This window comes from Eucyclogobius newberryi, unplaced genomic scaffold (assembly GCF_026437365.1).
Source record: "Eucyclogobius newberryi isolate DKJ021-1_F unplaced genomic scaffold, fEucNew1.0.hap1 SCAF_16, whole genome shotgun sequence".
In the NCBI taxonomy this organism is placed as follows: Eukaryota; Metazoa; Chordata; class Actinopteri; order Gobiiformes; family Gobiidae; genus Eucyclogobius; species Eucyclogobius newberryi.
In genome coordinates, this window is record NW_027315790.1 from 1,007,464 (window position 1) to 1,027,877 (window position 20,414).

At 46.9% G+C, this 20,414-nt stretch overlaps 1 protein-coding gene across 1 annotated transcript in view; it reads left to right on the plus strand.

The window, feature by feature from the left end:
• Nucleotides 1–20,414, plus strand: part of kcnh8 (potassium voltage-gated channel, subfamily H (eag-related), member 8) — a 127,030-nt gene that overhangs the window by 46,829 nt on the left and 59,787 nt on the right. Inside the window, exons 4-5 of the mRNA XM_072448412.1 lie at nt 5,386–5,623; nt 8,595–8,752. Of these exons, the coding sequence (XP_072304513.1) occupies nt 5,386–5,623; nt 8,595–8,752 (396 nt within the window). The remainder of the gene's footprint in view (nt 1–5,385; nt 5,624–8,594; nt 8,753–20,414) is intronic.

Here is a 20,414-nt window from a genome sequence, read left to right on the forward strand (position 1 = left end):
CTTAAATCCCGCAACCAGGTAAAGAGTCCGAATGACGCGCTCCGCGGTGCACGTGTCCGTGCTGAGCAAACGCTCTCACCTCGGCTCTGGGTCCGGTTTGTCCCACCAACTGGGCAATCGATCACCGCTCCAAACTCCGGGTAATATTCCTTTGATCGCTTGGCCTGGTGTTCGTGCTAGTCCTTTGTCCCCCGGCTCTCAGCTGCCTTGCCGTGTCCACAAGAGAGGAGCCGTGTGTCCACCCGAGGAGAGCGTGTGTCCACCCGAGGAGAGCGTGTGTCCACCCGAGGAGAGCGTGTGTCCACCCGAGGAGAGCGTGTGTCCACCCGAGGAGAGCGTGTGTCCACCCGAGGAGAGCGTGTGTCCACCCGAGGAGAGCGTGTGTCCACCCGAGGAGAGCGTGTGTCCACAAGAGAGGAGCCGTGTGTCCACCCGAGGAGAGCGTGTGTCCACAAGAGGAGAGCGTGTGTCCACAAGAGGAGCCGTGTGTCCACAAGAGGAGAGCGTGTGTCCACAAGAGGAGCCGTGTGTCCACAAGAGGAGAGCGTGTGTCCACAAGAGGAGCCGTGTGTCCACAAGAGGAGAGCGTGTGTCCACAAGAGGAGCCGTGTGTCCACAAGAGGAGAGCGTGTGTCCACAAGAGGAGAGCGTGTGTCCACAAGAGGAGCCGTGTGTCCACAAGAGGAGCCGTGTGTCCACAAGAGGAGAGCGTGTGTCCACCTGCGCCTAAATACCTCAAGCCCCGCCCCCGCATCAGCTGAGCAAAATAATAATTACACAACATTAATGATAGAGAACACATCCCAACAATAAATACATTTCTAACTTTATGTTGCATGTGCTACAAGCCAAAACAGTTCATGTCAATATGAAGTCTTTACTTTCCCACACGAGTCAATTCAAGCTGTGTTTGTTACACTCATATCTCTTATTCTCAGTTTATGCTTGACGTGCCGCGAGGCCTCAGGGGAAAATGTATTTCTTGGCAGACACTTCCGCACAGATATGAGCAGGACTTCTTAGCAGCTAGCTCAGATTTCTACTATCGACAGCGCATGAACCACGCTAAGACTATATACTGCCAACATCTTCTCCGCTGCCCCCTGCACAGATCATTTCTGTGCGCATTTGACGCGTTGGATACTTGTCCAGAGTTGAGATTAAGTTCTCCGCCTGGCTGAAATATATAGTTATTGGGGTGTGATGAGTTAATGAGGTCAAATATCCAGTTCCTTCTGAGGATTGGTGTCAGGAGTGACTGGGAAGTTTTTTTGGGGGGACCCTTCATTAGGAATGGACTTCTCTCCCTTTTATGATATTTTTCTCGATCAGGTTTTGGGTTTAATATCTAATAAAGACAGATCTAAGATCACTGAGGTAGATAAAGCCATAATAGACCAAGTGATCATGCTCCTGTCAACATTTCTGTAGATTTGGAGGAAGGTCGAAAGATGCCAGTCTGCTTAATGACCTTGTTTAATGTCCAACAACATAAAGACTTATCTGGAGGAAATGTCTATGCCCATCCTTTGGGATGCTTCCAAAGCAGCAGCAAAAACAACAAAACAAAGATGTAATAATCAGTCTGGACGCTGAAAAGGCTTTTGATTCTGTAGCTGGACTTATTTAATAAGTGCTAAACAAATTTCCAATCGACAATGTAAATATGAAAAATATTTGGGCTCTTAACGATGGTCCAACATCAAGAACTAGATTATTTGCAATGGCTGAAGCCATTGCTAGAGTGTCTGCGTCTCTCTCTCCCCCTCCCTCTCTCCCCCTCTCTCTCCCCCTCCCTCTCTCCCCCTCTCTCTCCCCCTCCCTCTCTCCCCCTCTCTCTCCCCCTCCCTCTCTCCCCCTCTCTCTCCCCCTCCCTCTCTCCCCCTCTCTCTCCCCCTCCCTCTCTCCCCCTCTCTCTCCCCCTCCCTCTCTCCCCCTCTCTCTCCCCCTCCCTCTCTCCCCCTCTCTCTCCCCCTCCCTCTCTCCCCCTCTCTCCCCCTCTCTCTCCCCCTCCCTCTCTCCCCCTCTCTCTCCCCCTCCCTCTCTCCCCCTCTCTCTCCCCCTCCCTCTCTCCCCCTCTCTCTCCCCCTCCCTCTCTCCCCCTCTCTCTCCCCCTCCCTCTCTCTCCCTCTCTCCCTTTCTCTCTTTCTCTCTCGACTGGCTCCGTCACAAAAGAAGAATAAAGCCTAAAGAATTACGCAGACACTCATAATGCCCCATTTATTTCACTGGGGAAAAAGAACTAATACTTTAGAAAATTCTGCAAAAAGTACAAGTTGTTCAAATGTCAAAAGTAATAGCACATGTACTACTGCGAAAGCGATCGTAATGAGTTATAACTTGTTGAAATCGGTTAAAGCGTTAAGAAGTTGAAACTGGCTAAATGGAGTACTAATACTTTTGAAAATACTGCAAAAGTACAAGTTGTTTAAATGTCAAAAGTAATAGCACACGTAGACACTATATTAAAATAAATGGTCACATGACAGATCAACTGACTCTGGAATTGGCCAAATTTATTAGACAATCAAAAACAATTCATCGTGTTACAATCGATGGAACGGAACATAAAATTGTCTGCTTTGTATTTTGTTTTGTTATGAGTTTGAAAAATAAAAACATTTAAATAATAAATCAATTTTAAAAAGCCTTGGGACGGATATTGAGAATTTGTCCAGGCTCAACATCTCAGTGGCAGAGTGCTGGTCGCACCCGACATTAACATCCTGGTAGAGCAGTAAGATCCACTGACTCATAGGTTGGCAGTGCAATCGCAGCTGCCTCAGGTGAAAACTGCCGTTGTGTCCATGGGCAAGATACTTAACCCGCCTCGCGCCCATTGTCTGTGTACACTGGTGTGTGAATGGGTGACTGGTTCCTTTGAACCACTTTGAGTGCCTTGAAAGTAGAAAAGCGCTATATAAATTGGACTATTTATTTTTTACATAAGCTCATGATTTGTCCCTATCAAATAAACCTCAATAAATAAAATAAATAGACCCCATATGCACCCCCAAAGGACACCACAAAGGACACGCTCCAAAGCACAAAGCACAAAGCACATGTGGACTGGTTTGAAAAACTCCCATGAACCCTCAAGCCTGATGGAGATAAAAGCGCTGGTCCAGTACAACCCGGACGAAAGCCACACTGCTCTCCCTGAATCCATGTTTCAACTATCGGTTGGATTCTCTTCTGCGGAACCCTGGAATAGATCTTACCGGGGAGGCTGAGGACTAGGATCCCTCTGTAGTTGGAACACACACCTGAGGGACCACCACCCCAGTCGGCCAGTCCAGAGGCACTGTCCCAGACCGCCAGGCGAGATATGTCAGCCAAAAAAGTCCTACAACATCCAGAGACTTTAGGTACTCAGGGCGGATCTCGTCCATCCCCGGAGCCCTGCCACAGAGACGATTGCCCAAAACCTCAGTGACAAAGTATTCTTTCCACCGTCCGACAACCTCAACAAGTTTCCACCCGCACCATAAACTGTGTTGGTGAAGCACTACTTCCCCCTCCTGAGGCGCTCAAAGGATTGCAAGAATTTCTTTGTGGCCGATTGATAGTCAACAATGGCCTCCCCAAACTCCTCCCAGTCCCGGGGTTTTGCCTCTGCGACAGAACTGCCTCAAGAGTCCCACAAGCCACCTAGGCTTGATAGGCCTCCTTCCTCAGCCTAACGGCATCCCTTATTTAAGATAAGATAAGATAATCCTTTATTTATTTATTTATTATTTCTAGTGTCCACCACTGGCTTTGGGGGTTGCCATTGCGACAAGCACCTGAGGCCTTGGGACCACAGCTCTGAGCAACTGCCTTGACAATGGGAGAGCATTGTCCACTCTGACTCAATCTCCCCAGCCTCCCCTTCGGGATCTCTGAGAAGCTCTCCTGGAGGTGTGAGTTGAGAGTTGAAGACCCTGCTGACAGTAGGCGCCGCAAGACGTTCCCAACAGACCCTCACAATGCGCTTTGGTCTGCCAAGTCTGCTTCCTCCTCCGCCAGCGGATCAAACCCATCACCAGGCGCTGATTGGTTGACAGCCCTGCCCTGCTCTCTTGTGTCCAAGACACATGGCGTAAGATCAGATAAGAAGACGACAAAGTCGGCCTAGGGTGTCGTGGTCATGGTACCACGTGCACTGATAGACACCCTTGTGCTTGAATATGGCGTTTGTTATTCACATACCATGGCTAGCACAGAAGTCCAATAACTGAACGCCACTCTGGTTCAGATCAAGGAGGCTGTTCTTTCCGATGGTTGCCCTTGTGGGCGTTGAACAACTGGGTACCTGTTCAAATCACCTGCAAGACCTGTTCCCAACTTGAAGGCGTAGGGACGCGACCCTATTGTTTACCGCGGTAAACTCCAACAAGTGGTGGCTGAGCTGTGGGGCTGTAAGCGAGCCCACCCCAGCCCGCTACCTCCATCGGCCTGGGGAATAAAAAAGACTGCACCAGACACCCACCCCAGGTCTGGCTCTAGGGTGGGGGCTTGGTAATGCCAATCCTGGCATCGTAACTGGCCTTTTTGTAAACTTGTCAAAAAGGTCTTCTGAACCGCTCTTGGTCCGACCCATCACCTATGACCTGTTTGCCTTTGGTGACCCTTTCAAGGGCATGAAATCCCTGACAACATAGCTCCTATGATCATTCGGACGCTTAAATACCTCCACCACGTTAAGGTGGCGGTTCAAGATTTAGAATTTTTATATATTTTACAATAAAATATCTGCATGTTGCACATGTTATTTTTTCATATAAATTAGCCTCATTACACTTAGCTCTATATGGTATTTCAATACCTGTAATTAAATATGGCATGTGTTTGACCCTTTTATTCCTATAAAATAACATCTCACAGCCTGTGCAGAGGCTGTGATATGAATCCCCCATGTTTTTGTTTCACATCCACTATTGTAAAACTGGAACCCATGGAAGGAAAACAAGAAGTGTTTTGGATTCTTAGCCTTGTATTTATTCTTACTGGGCAGGTGCAATATATTCTTGTCTCTTTACCAGCACATGCATTTTACTGATGTGCAATCATGTTATGGCCATATGTTTTTGTGTTGAAATTGTGCTGACCAGCTGATTGTTTCCCTGATGTGTAGTGTCTGGTTATTGTGTGGAATGTGACCTGCAGCACTGCGAGCCCACAATAAAGTTTAACCTAACTTAACGTAGGTCTTTAAGGTGCAATATGTTACGTTTCTGTTGGAGGGTCCAGAGTATACAATAAAATTAGAATAAAATATGCATAGTTAACATGCAGGCATACATTGCATTATGTTTTTTAATCACTATCTATTTCTAAGAAAAGTATAATTTAAATTAGATTTTGACAGTATAATTTTATTTATGTATATTTTTGTTGTTTCAGAATGTGTTTGGAGACCTCCCTGCACTCCCTGAGTATAAGATCTCGGAGGCTAAGAAATCACGCTTCATCTTACTCCACTACAGCACGCTGAAGGCCAGCTGGGACTGGCTCATCCTGCTGGCCACCTTCTATGTGGCCGTCACCGTGCCCTACAACGTGTGCTTCATTGGTGACGACGAGGAGCTGACTCGCAGCACCACGGTCAGCGACATATTTGTGGAGATCCTCTTCATCATAGGTAAGGCACGAGGTCATCGAGTCACAATGGCATTAGCTTACTGCAGAGATCCATCCGTCCATCCATCTTCCTCCACTTATCCGGGACCAGGTTGCAGGGGCACCAATCTAAGCAGGGACTCCCAGACTTCCGTCTCCCCAGACACTTCACCTAACTCCTCTGGGGGGATCCCGGGGCGTTCCCAGGCCAGCTGAGAGACATAGTCCCTCCAGCGTGTCCTGGGTCTTCCTTGGGGCCTCTTCCCGGTGGAAGGCACCCAGGAGGCATCCGGAACAGATGCCAGAGCCACCTCAGCTGGCTCCTCTCGACGTGGAGGAGCAGCGGCTCTACTCCGAGCTCCTCCTGTGTGACAGTCGATTCAGCGGCTGCAACCGATCCAACTGTCGATCTCACGCTCCATCCTTCCCTCACTCGTGAACAAGACCCCGAGATACTTGAACTCCTCCACTTGGGGCAAGGACCCCCCACCCACCTGGAGGGACCAAGCCACCTTTTTCCGGTTGAGAACCATGGCCTCGGATTTGGAGGAGCTGATTCTCACCCCAGCCGCTTCACACTCGGCTCGAACCGTCCCAGTGCAGCTGCAGGTCCGGGTTTGATGGAGCCATCAGGACAACATCGTCTGCAAACAGCAGAGATGAGATCCTGTGGTCCCCAAACCGGACACCCTCCGACCCCTGACCACACCCTCCGACCCCTGACTGCACCTCGAAATTCTGTCCATAAAAACTATGTACAGAACTGGTGACAAAGGGCAGCCCTGGGGGAGTCCAACATGACAGTGGGATTGAGGAGGTCCTCAAAGTATTCCTTCCACCGTCCGACGACATCCCCAGTCGAGCTCAGCAGGGCTCCACCCGCACCGTAAACAGTGTTGGTGAAGCATTGCTCCCCCCTCATGAGGCGCTGGACGGTTTGATAGGCCTCCTTCTTCAGCCTGACGACATACTTTACTTCCGGTGTCTACCACCGGGTTCGGGGGTTGCCGCCGCGACAGGAACCGGAGACCCTGCGACCACTGCTCCGAGCAGCCACATCAACAATGGGGGCGGAGAACATGGTCCACTCGGACTCAATCTCCCCAGCCTCCCCCGGGATCTGGGAGAAGCTTTCCCAGAGGTGCGAGTTGAATACCCTACTGACAGAGGGCTCCACTAGACGTTCCCAACAGACCCTCACAATGCGCTTGGGTCTGCCAAGTCTGTCCGGCTTCCTCCTCTGCCAGCGGATCCAACTCACCACCAGGTGGTGATCGGTTGACAACTCTGCCCCTCTCTTCACCCGAGTGTCCAAGACACGCGGCCGGAGGTCTGATGACACAACATCAAAGTCGATCATTGACCTCCGGCCTGTGTCCTGGTGCTATGTGCACTGATGGACACCCTTGTGCTTGAACATGGTGTTCATTATGGACAATCCGTGGCACAGAAGTCCAATAACTGAAAACCGCTCGGGTTCAGATCGGGGAAGCCGTTCTTCCCGATCACCCTTCTCCAGGCGTCACTGTCATTGCCCGCGTGGGCGTTGAAGTCCCCTAGTAGAACAACGGAGTCCCCGGTCGGTGCACTGTCCAGTACTCCTCCCAAGGACTCCAAGAAGGCTGGGTACTCTGCACTGCTGTTCGGCCTGTAGGCCGACACAACAGTGAGAGACCTGTCTCCGATCCGAAGGCGGAGGGACGCGACCCTCTCGTTCACCGGGGTGAAATCCAACATGCACCGGCCCCCTACGGATCCTCCTGCAGGTGGTGGACGGCCCCACTTCGCTCGTTCAGGCTGTGCCAGGCCGAGCCCTCTGGGTAAAGACCCGGCCACCAGGCGCTCGCCATCGAGCACCCACCTTAGGCCTGGCTCCAGGTTGAGGCCCCGGTAACGCGAATCCGGGCAACGTATCTGGCCTTGTTTTTGCTGTCATCACTGACAACAAAAACTAACAACTGCAGAGATATTTCTCCCTATAAACATTCACTTTGGCCAAAAGTACTTGATACAAAATCACTGGCTTTGAGGCCATGCTTGAATATATTCTCTTTGAGGTAGGTTGATGTAGCCATTAGCTCATTGGTTCTCAACCTCCCCTTGCGTTGTGGAATTGACCCGCACACAGTCCACTGTTGATGCGCTGATCCATTTATTTTACAACCTGTGGGTCCCGCAGTTCTGGCATTCTCTGCTCCGCCTGAGCCCGCCCGAGCCGCCCCGCCTAAGCATCGAGATGCTATGTAATTTGGACTATGGTTTTGATTCAGTCTGAAAAAGCTCTAGACTGATGACTGGTTGTGAGTTTTTATTAGAAAAAGTGGGTTGCCAGAATAAAAGTTTGAGTACCACTGGGTTAGCCTATATTTCAGGCCAATATTTGCTATTTTTTAAGATATCCACTATTGATCATAATGCTTCCCCATAGGCTGATACTCATCTGATTGTAGAAAATAAGCTATATTTTTAGCTTTAATTTGTCCCTGTAGTAATGTTGGTTCACTGTTGACTGTTGGTTTTGAGGAAACACGCTGAAGTACTGATGCACAAGAAAACTCAAATGTTTTGTTATAATTACTGAAGTAAACTTAACAAGGATAAACTATTGTGGCATATCAAGGGTTAACAGTATACACATTATGGGGTTTGGAATTTAATTTTAGATGAATTGTCTTAAAGGTTGTCAACAACGCCACTCTATTTTAAACAGGACACAGAGAACTCAAAGATCAAAAACGAGCCCTTCAGATAGAATTACTCAAATTGTATGTGCTTTGGCTGTCCCTGTCTTTCTGCAACTGGGTTCCTCATTTCAAAATACAAGAATCAACAACACAGCGTTTAATGAAGGTGTCACACAAGGTTGTGCGCTCAGTCTGCTCTTGTTCTCCCTGCTGAGCTGCCATAGCACAGCTCTCGATGTAAGTAACTGAATCAGCTACAGATGTTACAGCACAGGAGGCCAAGTGAATCCCATCTTCTCTCTTTTGCAGACATTGTGTTTAACTTCCGCACCAGTTATGTCAGTAAATCCGGCCAGGTGATTTTCGATGCACAGCAGATCTGTTTCCACTACCTGACCACCTGGTTCATCATCGACCTAGTGGCTGCCCTGCCCTTTGACCTGCTCTACGCCTTCAAAGTCAGCGTGGTGAGTGACATCATAAATGCGGTTAAAATGTTTTGGACTGAAATTAAGGATGCACTGCAAACAGTTTATGACTCAACATTTTTGTTTGGATAGAAACATTAAACTTCCATAAATAATGCAATAAATTCACTAATATATTTGTACACAAATCTCCTTATATTTTAGAAAAAGGTTTAGTTGTAGTCATTGACTCAGTTTTAGAAAAAACGAAACATTTTGACTCTCATCCAAGAGTTATTGTCAATCTGCAAATTTAGATCAGGAACTCAACCCTAACCCAGTGTCTGCAGTGTACCCTTACCCAGTGTCTGCAGTGTACCCTAACCCAGTGTCTGAAGTGTACCCTAACCCAGTGTCAGTGTCTGAAGTGTACCCTAACCCAGTGTCTGCAGTGTACCCTAACCCAGTGTCTGCAGTGTACCCTAACCCAGTGTCTGCAGTGTACCCTTACCCAGTGTCTGCAGTGTACCCTAACCCAGTGTCTGAAGTGTACCCTAACCCAGTGTCAGTGTCTGAAGTGTACCCTAACCCAGTGTCTGCAGTGTACCCTAACCCAGTGTCTGCAGTGTACCCTAACCCAGTGTCTGCAGTGTACCCTAACCCAGTGTCTGAAGTGTACCCTAACCCAGTGTCTGCAGTGTACCCTAACCCAGTGTCTGAAGTGTACCCTAACCCAGTGTCTGAAGTGTACCCTAACCCAGTGTCAGTGTCTGAAGTGTACCCTAACCCAGTGTCTGCAGTGTACCCTAACCCAGTGTCTGCAGTGTACCCTAACCCAGTGTCTGAAGTGTACCCTAACCCAGTGTCTGCAGTGTACCCTAACCCAGTGTCTGAAGTGTACCCTAACCCAGTGTCTGAAGTGTACCCTAACCCAGTGTCTGAAGTGTACCCTAACCCAGTGTCTGCAGTGTACCCTAACCCAGTGTCTGCAGTGTACCCTAACCCAGTGTCTGAAGTGTACCCTAACCCAGTGTCTGCAGTGTACCCTAACCCAGTGTCTGAAGTGTACCCTAACCCAGTGTCTGAAGTGTACCCTAACCCAGTGCCTGAAGTGTACCCTAACCCAGTGTCTGAAGTGTACCCTAACCCAGTGTCTGCAGTGTACCCTAACCCAGTGTCTGAAGTGTACCCTAACCCAGTGTCTGAAGTGTACCCTAACCCAGTGTCTGAAGTGTACCCTAACCCAGTGTCTGAAGTGTACCCTAACCCAGTGTCTGAAGTGTACCCTAACCCAGTGTCTGAAGTGTACCCTAACCCAGTGTCTGAAGTGTACCCTAACCCAGTGTCTGAAGTGTACCCTAACCCAGTGTCTGAAGTGTACCCTAACCCAGTGTCTGCAGTGTACCCTAACCCAGTGTCTGAAGTGTACCCTAACCCAGTGTCTGAAGTGTACCCTAACCCAGTGTCTGCAGTGTACCCTAACCCAGTGTCTGAGGTGTACCCTAACCCAGTGTCCACAGTGTACCCTAACCCAGTGTCTGAAGTGTACCCTAACCCAGTGTCTGAAGTGTACCCTAACCCAGTGTCTGCAGTGTACCCTAACCCAGTGTCTGACGTGTACCCTAACCCAGTGTCTGAAGTGTACCCTAACCCAGTGTCTGAAGTGTACCCTAACCCAGTGTCTGAAGTGTACCCTAACCCAGTGTCTGAAGTGTACCCTAACCCAGTGTCTGAAGTGTACCCTAACCCAGTGTCTGAAGTGTACCCTAACCCAGTGTCTGAAGTGTACCCTAACCCAGTGTCTGAAGTGTACCCTAACCCAGTGTCTGAAGTGTACCCTAACCCAGTGTCTGAAGTGTACCCTAACCCAGTGTCTGCAGTGTACCCTAACCCAGTGTCTGAAGTGTACCCTAACCCAGTGTCTGAAGTGTACCCTAACCCAGTGTCTGCAGTGTACCCTAACCCAGTGTCTGAAGTGTACCCTAACCCAGTGTCTGCAGTGTACCCTAACCCAGTGTCTGAAGTGTACCCTAACCCAGTGTCTGAAGTGTACCCTAACCCAGTGTCTGCTCCGCCTCCCTCTCTCACTGCGTGTGGTGCATAGTGACTATATTACTTTGAGCTGCGAGTTTTTACTGTGGGTGATAATCTGATAATATATTCATTGTAATGTGTGTTCGTCCTCCTGTGCGCTGGGCAGCTGGGCAGCTGGCGCCTACTCTGGACGAAGCTGGCCCATCGCAAGCTTTACTTCCACTTTTTTTTACTTATATCACTGCTGCTCATTCTGTTTTCAAAATAGTTATTTGTGTTTTTCTGCGCGGCTGACATGTCCGCCTCATGTCGTGCTGAGCTCCGTTAGCGGAGGAAGTTTTCATTCACTGTTCAAGAGATAAGGGCTGGATGAATGAATTAAACACAATTAGGTTGATTATTTTAACACTTCATCCTTAGTTCGGCTGACACGTTGTGCCGCTAGATCGCCCATGGTTTGTTTAAAGCCACTGTTTATGTCACTGTTTATAGTGACGTAGCGCACGTGCGAGTGGAAGCATTTACGCCACAACCTTAGATGATGATTGTTTGTGCAAGATGATGATGATGATGATGATGATGATGATTTATGTTATGTTTTTTTAATACAGTGCCTTTTGTTGTACTCTGGATAATTTGTTAGATGAAATTGTTACCGGCAACCTGAACTGAACTTTACTTTTGTTTTCCCCGATACATTATTTAATGTACATTTTGACTTGTGTTGCATTATTCATTCCCCCTAAGCTCCATAAACAACCAGTTCTTCTGCATTTGTCATATTGCATCAATTGCCATAATAATGCTAAGGATTAACCCTAACCCAATAATGCTAACACATCTTGTAAATCAATACAGTGCTACACAAACTCAGGAAAAAAACAAAGAAAATAATCCCAAGTGGGAGGTCCGTGTTTCTGTTCAGCATCCTCACAACTACAGCTTCATACAATGTAATAAAGTCTGATGCCAAAAACAAATGATCATGCAACAATCAAAATATCTCCCTAATATATAAACTTTACTTCAACTCAAATACCCAAAGTCAAATCAAATCAAATCAATTTATTTTTGTAAGGCCCAAAATCACAACAACAGTTTCCTCTGAGGGCCACAGGGAGAACTGAATCAACAATGTCTGTGGCGGCGAGGGACGATGTCCCAGGGTCCTCTGTCCTTAGACTCTCCTTCTCGGCCAGGAAAAACTACAAAAAAACCTCTTTGGGAAAAAAGCGTAGAAACCTGGAGGAGTTCCAGTGAAGGAGAGATCCCACTCTCACAGACGGACAGACGGACACGAGGAGACTGGAGCTGGACCCACTCTTCAGGCAGAAGAGGGACCGTCTGAGTCGAGCTGGACCCACTCTTCAGGCAGAAGAGGGACCGTCTGAGTCGAGCTGGACCCACTCTTCAGGCAGAAGAGGGACCGTCGGAGGCGAGCTGGACCCACTCTTCAGGCAGAAGAGGGACCGTCGGAGGCGAGCTGGACCCACTCTTCAGGCAGATGAGGGACCGTCCACACAGGGCAGGGACCACTTCACCAGGGGAGGGGCATCTGAAATGAGTGGATCTTTTTCTTGCAGTTCAGTTCTAAGGTGCACCTCTGCTGGTGTTTTCACTTCCTGTTTTTTACCCTCAAAAGTCACCAAAAAATTGGCCTTAGTTGTCTCCTCTGGAATTCCTAACAGACATAGTGAAACCTCTTATCGGTGATTCATTTTGTATGGAATATCTTGGGCGAGGAACACGCTCTTTCCTTTGCACTGGAGGTCTCCTTTAACATCTGTAGGGGGTTGGGTTGGCAGGGGCGGCCACAGTGGGAGAGGGGAGGGTGGTCTCAAACCTGGAGTAAAAAGATTTCGGTCATCTGCACCATGGGGGCTCTGGGCTTGTAGTTGGTGAGAAGCCAACCAGGCCCCGTGGTTTATCAGCTTGTGGTCTTTTCTAGCCCAGGCGATGCGCTCTCTCTATAGTAATGGAGTGGAAAGCAACTCCAGTCTCAGACACAAGCTCCTGAAACATTACCTCCCTTTTTTCTCTGTGTTTACTCCGTCTATTAATCCTCCTTTGTGGAAATGGGTATTTTAGAGGCAAATATGTTGCAGCACGGCATAGTAAAGTTTTGAAAAGAAAAATGTCACTTCATTTTCAAAAAGCCAAAATACAGCATTATACTGCACATCCCTTTCTTAATGACTCTGAATGGTCAGTCCCCGCTCGCCCTAGTCTCGCCCTAGTCTCCACATTGATCCTCCCACAACAATTAAACTGTATCATTAAAAGGTGTTTGTGCTGCACAGAGCCAGAGTGGTGGTCCCCTGAAGAGCCGGAATGGGAGCAATTAGGCCCAGCGCTGCTTTTTGATGCAGACTGACCGATGGTACTGACCCATGGTACTGTTCCATGCCACTGATGAGCTACTGTCCAGGGAGCGTCTGATTGGTCGCTTACGGCACAATTTACACTCTTTCTTCCCTGATTTAAAGGAAGAGCTTGTAGTTGTTCCAGTTTGAGCTCAGCATTTCCACAACTCAAATAGATGCAACAGTGAACATAAAGTAATGTATAGCCATGTGTGCCAACGCATCCCAAACATGTGCCAACGCATCCCAAACATGTGCCAACGCATCCCAAACACGTGCCAACGCATCCCAAACACGTGCCAACGCATCCCAAACACGTGCCAACGCATCCCAAACACGTGCCAACGCATCCCAAACACGTGCCAACGCATCCCAAACATGTGCCAACGCATTCCAAACACGTGCCAACGCATTCCAAACACGTGCCAACGCATCCCAAACACGTGCCAACGCAGCCCAAACATGCGTTACATGTGCCAACGCATCCCAAACATGTGCCAACGCATCCCAAACATGTGCCAACGCATCCCAAACATGTGCCAACGCATCCCAAACATGCGTTACATGTGCCAACGCATCCCAAACATGTGCCAACGCATCCCAAACATGTGCCAACGCATCCCAAACATGCGTTATATGTGCCAACGCATCCCAAACACGTGCCAACGCATCCCAAACATGTGCCAACGCATCCCAAACATGTGCCAACGCATCCCAAACATGTGCCAACGCATCCCAAACACGTGCCAACGCATCCCAAACATGCGTTACATGTGCCAACGCATCCCAAACACGTGCCAACGCATCCCAAACATGCGTTACATGTGCCAACGCATCCCAAACACGTGCCAACGCATCCCAAACATGTGCCAACGCATCCCAAACATGTGCCAACGCATCCCAAACACGTGCCAACGCATCCCAAACATGTGCCAACGCATCCCAAACATGTGCCAACGCATCCCAAACACGTGCCAACGCATCCCAAACACGTGCCAACGCATCCCAAACACGTGCCAACGCCTCCCAAACACGTGCCAACGCATCCCAAACACGTGCCAATGCATCCCAAACAAAGACATCGACTCACAAACTTTCACTTCCTTTGAATCACAGATGATTAAGGTTGGTTCTTCAAGTCCTTTTACTGTGTTTTAGTCTACCGGCCCCCTGGTCCTGCTGCTGTCTTTTTAAAGGACTTTAGTGACTTTTTGTCTTCTATTATAAAGCTGGAAAATGTTTTAATTCTTGGGGATTTTAACATTTGGGTCGATGGCTCATCATGCCCTGCAAAGGATCTTTTAACCTTGACTGAAACATTTAACTTTGAGCCGCATGTCTCTGGTCCCAATCACCAATCAGGTCTCAGAGGAGCATTATCACTGCAAATGCAGCCGTCATTGTTCTGCTGTGTTTGATCCTCATTTGTTTATGAATTGTCTTGATGTGGACGGTTTAATTAATTCCTTTAACAGCCACTGTGTATCCATTTTAGATCAGTCACCTGTAAAATCCACTTTGCCATCACAGAAAAAAGCTTATCCTTGGATAAATGAAGATATCCTAAACCTAAAGAGACTATGTTGGAAAACTGAGCGTCTGTGGAAAACCTCCAGTCTTGAGGTCAAAGGTCACACCTCAGAGATCTTGTGTCATCAACAATGAAATGATGGAAAGTTCCAGATCTGATTACTTCCGCCAGCTAATCACATCGAACAAGAAAAACCCCAAAGTGGTTGACACTATAAATTCTATTGTTTGTCCTTCAGCTGCAGTGACTCCTGTTTCCTGCAAAGCAATGAATTCCTCAGGTTCTTCATCGATAAGATCAAGATGATCAAAGACCAAATCCCACTCATTTTGTCTGATAAACCTGTTTCTGTGGAGCCTGTTTCCCAAAACTGGTCTTCTTTTAAGCCTGTCACTCTAGAAGACATCTCAGCTCTGGTGACCAAGAGTAAACCCTCCTCTTGTACATCAGATGCCCTTCCCTGCAGGCTCTTCCTCAAAGTGTTTGATGTTATTGGCCCCTGGGGGACCAAAATGGTAAATCTCTCTCTTTCTCCTGGTGTGTTTCCTGCTCCATTTAAACATGCCATAGTTGAGCCTTTACTGAAAAAAACAAATTTGGACCCGACAGACCCCAAAAGGTTTCAGACCCATATCAAAGCTCCCGTTCATGTCCAAGATCCTTGAGAAGGTGGTCTCTGAACAATTGTCCGATTTCCTTGATCAGTCAAACATTCACGACTCTTTTCAAACTGGTTTCCTCAAACATCATTCTACGGAAACCGCATTGTTGAAAGTGTCCAGTGACATTATGATGTCTGCTGATTCTGGAAAATGCACTGTTTTAGTTCTTTTGGATCTGTCTGAACGGTTGACCTTTGACACCGTTGACCATCATATCCTGTTGAACAGACTGAGGGACCTGATTGGACGATCGGGGTCAGTTCTTCATTGGTTTTCCTCATATTTATCCGGTCGGAGCTTAAGTGTTGCTGCAAACCAAATAATGTCCGACTCAGCTGATCTGTTGTGTGGAGTTCCTCAGGGCTCCGTTTTGGGTCCTGTCTTTTTTCTGCTTTATATAATCCCCCTGGGAATGATCATTAAAGAGTTTAGTGATGTGTCCTACCACCTGTTCATGACGATATTCAGCTCTTTTAAACCTTCTGAGATCCAGAAGCTGAACTCTTTGGTCAGTTGTTTAGTGCAAATAAAACAATGGCTGAGTAAAAACTCTGCAGCTAAAAACAGACAAAACAGAAACTCTGATTATTGCCCCTGATGATGTCATTCCAGGGATAAAGCAGTATTTGGGTGATTTAGGCCAGACTGTAAAACCAAGTCTTAGAAACTTGGGTGTTGTCTTTGACAAAGACATGTCTTTAGAGCTCTAAAGACATGTCTTTGTCAAAGACATGTCTTTAGAGCACCACTCCAGCTGTTGACGAGGAACTGTTTCTTTCAGTTGAGGAAAATCTCTAAACTCTGGATAATTGTGTTTCAAAATGACCTGGAACTTATAATTCATGCCTTTGTGTCTCACGTTTAGACTACTGTAATAGCTTGTTTTCCTGTCTTAACAAGAAGGAACTCTCTCGTCTGCAGCTGGTCCAGAACTCTGCAGCGAGGATCTTGACCCGCACAAATAGAAGGGCCACATTTCACCCTCAGAGCCCTTCACTGGAGCCGGTCTAATAATAGATTACTTCGAATAGAGTACTTCTAATAAAGTACTTGTAATAGAGTACTTCTAATAAAATACTTGTAATAGAGTACTTCTATTAGAGTTCTTGTAATAGAGTACTTGTAATAGAATACTATCACATGACCATCAAGCGTAAGAATCGATATATGTTTTGGGTCTCTAGAGCGTCTTTTGGAGACCATACATTTAGTTTAATTTGAATTCATTAAATTAACAGTTTTGTTGTTGGAGTGAAATTTCTATATTATAATATTTTAATCACTTGTGCTGCAGGGGGCGCTCTAGCACACATAACTGCATCCTCTGCATACAAGCGGGTGATACTGTATGCAGAGAACACAGTAATATGAGAGAATCCAGTGATCCAAGAGAATCCAGTGATCCAAGAGAATCTAGTGATCCAAGAGAATCTAGTGATCCAAGAGAATCCAGTGATCCAAGAGAATCTAGTGATCCAAGAGAATCCAGTGATCCAAGAGAATCTAGTGATCCAAGAGAATCTAGTGATCCAAGAGAATCCAGTGATCCAAGAGAATCTAGTGATCCAAGAGAATCTAGTGATCCAAGAGAATCCAGTGATCCAAGAGAATCTAGTGATCCAAGAGAATCCAGTGATCCAAGCGAATCCAGTAAACTGAGGGAATCCAGTGATCCAAGAGAATCCAGTGATCCAAGAGAATCCAGTGATCCAAGAGAATCCAGTGATCCAAGAGAATCCAGTAAACTGAGGGAATCCAGTAAACTGAGGGAATCCAGTGATCCAAGAGAATCCAGTGATCCAAGAGAATCCAGTGATCCAAGAGAATCCAGTGATCCAAGAGAATCTAGTGATCCAAGAGAATCCAGTAAACTGAGGGAATCCAGTGATCCAAGAGAATCCAGTGATCCAAGAGAATCCAGTGATCCAAGAGAATCCAGTGATCCAGAAGAATCCAGTGATCCAAGAGAATCCAGTGATCCAAGAGAATCCAGTGATCCAGAAGAATCCAGTGATCCAAGAGAATCCAGTGATCCAAAAGAATCCAGTGATCCAGAAGAATCCAGTGATCCAAGAGAATCCAGTGATCCACTGAATCAAAGCCTTTGACAGATCAACAGAAACAGCAGCACATTCTTCATGATTGTCCAATGCAATAGCAACATCATGTATAACTTTGGTAGCAGCTGTGATAGTACTATGTAGTATTATGTAGTACTATGTGGTAGTACTATACACTTGTCTAAATCCAGACTGTAGTTATTTAAAATTGAATATTTGGTTAAGAAAGCTCCTGGTTACTTCTTAGCTTCTCCAAGAGTTTCGCTCGGCAGGAAAGTTTTGAGATTGGACAGAAATTATTCAGATAATTTTTCTGGCCTCCTTTGTGCAAAGGGAGAACAAAAGCAGTTTCCATAGTAACAGGATACTTTCAGTGTGACTTGTGAGATTAAAAACACGAGTTAAACAATTCCAGAAAAGTAAGCGAGGTTCAGAGTGTCAGCTCCAGAAAGTCTCCAGAGTCCTTTATAAATACGGACTTTTCTCACTGTAAAAGGAGTTTCCAGTTGCTTTGTGTCCTCTTGTGTCCTCTTGTGTCCTCTTGTGTCCTCTTGTGTCCTCTTGTGTCCTCTTGTGTCCTCTTGTGTCACTGTAACATGGACAAACACTGTCACAGTCTGAGACGCCTGGACAAAGACACTTTCCTCTCAAACAGAGCAAACGTTTCAATAAAAACAAGACTGTGTACAACAGTTTAAATAAACAGATATTTGAACAATTAAAAGTACCAAAAATAATAATAAATAATAATAATAAAAAATATAGCCGCAAGCGGCAATGATCAGCCCTCGCCACGCCGCCGCCACGCCGCAAGAGGAGGGGGCGCTAACGCGCCCCAATTGTCCTTTTATTACGCCTACTGCTGAATCTGTGACGCTGTCACATCTTCTCCCCTTTGTTTTACCATCAAAAAGACATTTTATTTTGAATTCTTGACAAAATGTGCGGCTTTGCCGCACAGACACCGTGACTCTTTGAATGAAAATGTGGATAACTTTTGATGGTCCTGAAGATGAGTCCCACCAAATTTCAGGTTAATATGTCTAACGCCCTAAGAGGAGTTTGTGAAAGTCTAAAGTGTAAACATGTTCAGGCGATTTCCCCATTGGAATAACGTGGGAGGTTTTGGTCATCACTACGGCAACGCCATAACAATTATGACATGGGTCTCATAGACTTTTTTGATGGGATGCTAAAATTGAGTTGTGTGTCAAATTTCATATAATTTCGCAAAACTAAACATTTAACCTCCATATAAAATCTGTAGGGGGCGCTGTGGCGCCAAATTAATTTATTTCACTTCAAGTAGGTTTAGGGCAAAGAGTTTAACAACTGATTCTAATTTGACGCAATTCGGACTTTATCTGCGCAAACGGCAGAAATGTGTTCAGAGATTTCTGAAATTCTAGCTACAGTTTGCGGCTTCGCCGCTCAGAGACCGTGACAGGGTCAATGTAATTTGAATAACTTTTGATGTCCCACTCCTCAGTAGCATTTTCACCAAATTTTAGCTTTTTAGGGCCAACGCCCTGGGAGGAGTTCGTAAAAGTACGTTTGGAAAAACTCCAGAGTCATGCTTAGCCATTTTTGAAGCAATATGGCCGACATTTGGTTGGGCGGACGGCGTTGCCGTAATAATATTTTTTACTTCTCTTGTCACCATCTACCTCTGCGCCAAATTTCATGACTCTACGATCAGATTTTTTTTGGGTCATTTCCTATCTCTCAATGCATTTTTGGTACATTTGGGGGCGCTGACGCGCACATTTTTTTTTATTTTAGAAAAGGGAAATAGCCAGAATGTAGAGAGGCACGATTTTTAGAGGTGTGAACATTTTTGTGACTTGTTTCACTGGGTGAAAAATAGGGGGGTTGGTCCCGAGAAGAAGAAAGAAGAATATTCCGATGCGAAAACAATGTTAACCATTTTTCAAATATCTTCACTAGCAAGGACCACAACCCCATGTTTGATGCAACAGATTTATTGAAGAACGAAAATGAATAATAAGTATGTATAAGCAATGGATGCCGTTTTGGGGCTTCGGTAGATGAGGGCTGTAGGCTCCCGGGCCTTTGAACCCCAAAAGAAGCCTATGGAAGAAGCGCTGATTGAGCGGACTGAAGGTCGCTGAGGTTATGTCTGGTGTAGATTTCGAACGCCGTGGAGGACCAACGTCCCATGGTTTTGATGAAGCGGTCGGGAACTCCGCCACTGGAGGCAGAAGTAGCAGCACCAATGCGGATTGAATGTCCGGAAAAGAAGTTGGGGCAGATGTTGGACCTAGTAAGAATAAGTTTGAAGAATGGAATGAACCAAGAGCTGGTCGCGATTTGGCCAAGTTCGGTTGTGAAGAGCGGGTCGTGAGGAGAGGCGCCGTGTGTAGACCGGTGCGAGATGAAGTCTAGAAGGACTTCGAAAGGGCTCAAGACGGAGTTGAGTTTAAATAGGAAAATTGGGGTTGAGTTACCGCTGTGGTTGGTCTTGCTCTGTTTGAGGTGGAAAACTAAGCAGTCACTGGATGCTAGTTGGAGATCCTTGATGCAAGGGTGACGAGAAGGGTCGTGGATTGAGGTAGAGGGTGCGAACTCTGAGCAACGGAGAAAACCAAAGAAAGCGAGAAGGAACATCGCTTCTAGGGTGCGGGTGATGCAAGGGTGCAGGAGGTTGGATCTGATGGTGACGAGACATCGAAGAAGGAGATCTGACGTGAGGGGGAGCATCCTGCGGATCATTGGGCGACTCTGCCTTTGCAAGCCTTTGATGACCATCGTGGCTTGTGTGAAAACCGGAACGGGAAGAGAGCAGCCTGAGAGCAACCTGGAGAAGAAGTTGATGCCGCTCAGGTAAGCTTTGATGGTACCAGGGGTTAGAGTAAGATAGGTGAAAGCAAACAAGATGTAATTGGTTAATGAGAGAATGTCAAGAGAGGGGAAAGGCAGGTTAAAGTGGCTGTGAAAGGAACGGAAGCTGTTCCAGGCGGTCCAGTAGGAAGACAACGTTCTGGGAGTGAAGCTGTGCAGGATAGCAGATCGGGAGATGAAGAGGAGGTCGGCCAGAGCGGGGTTGATGTG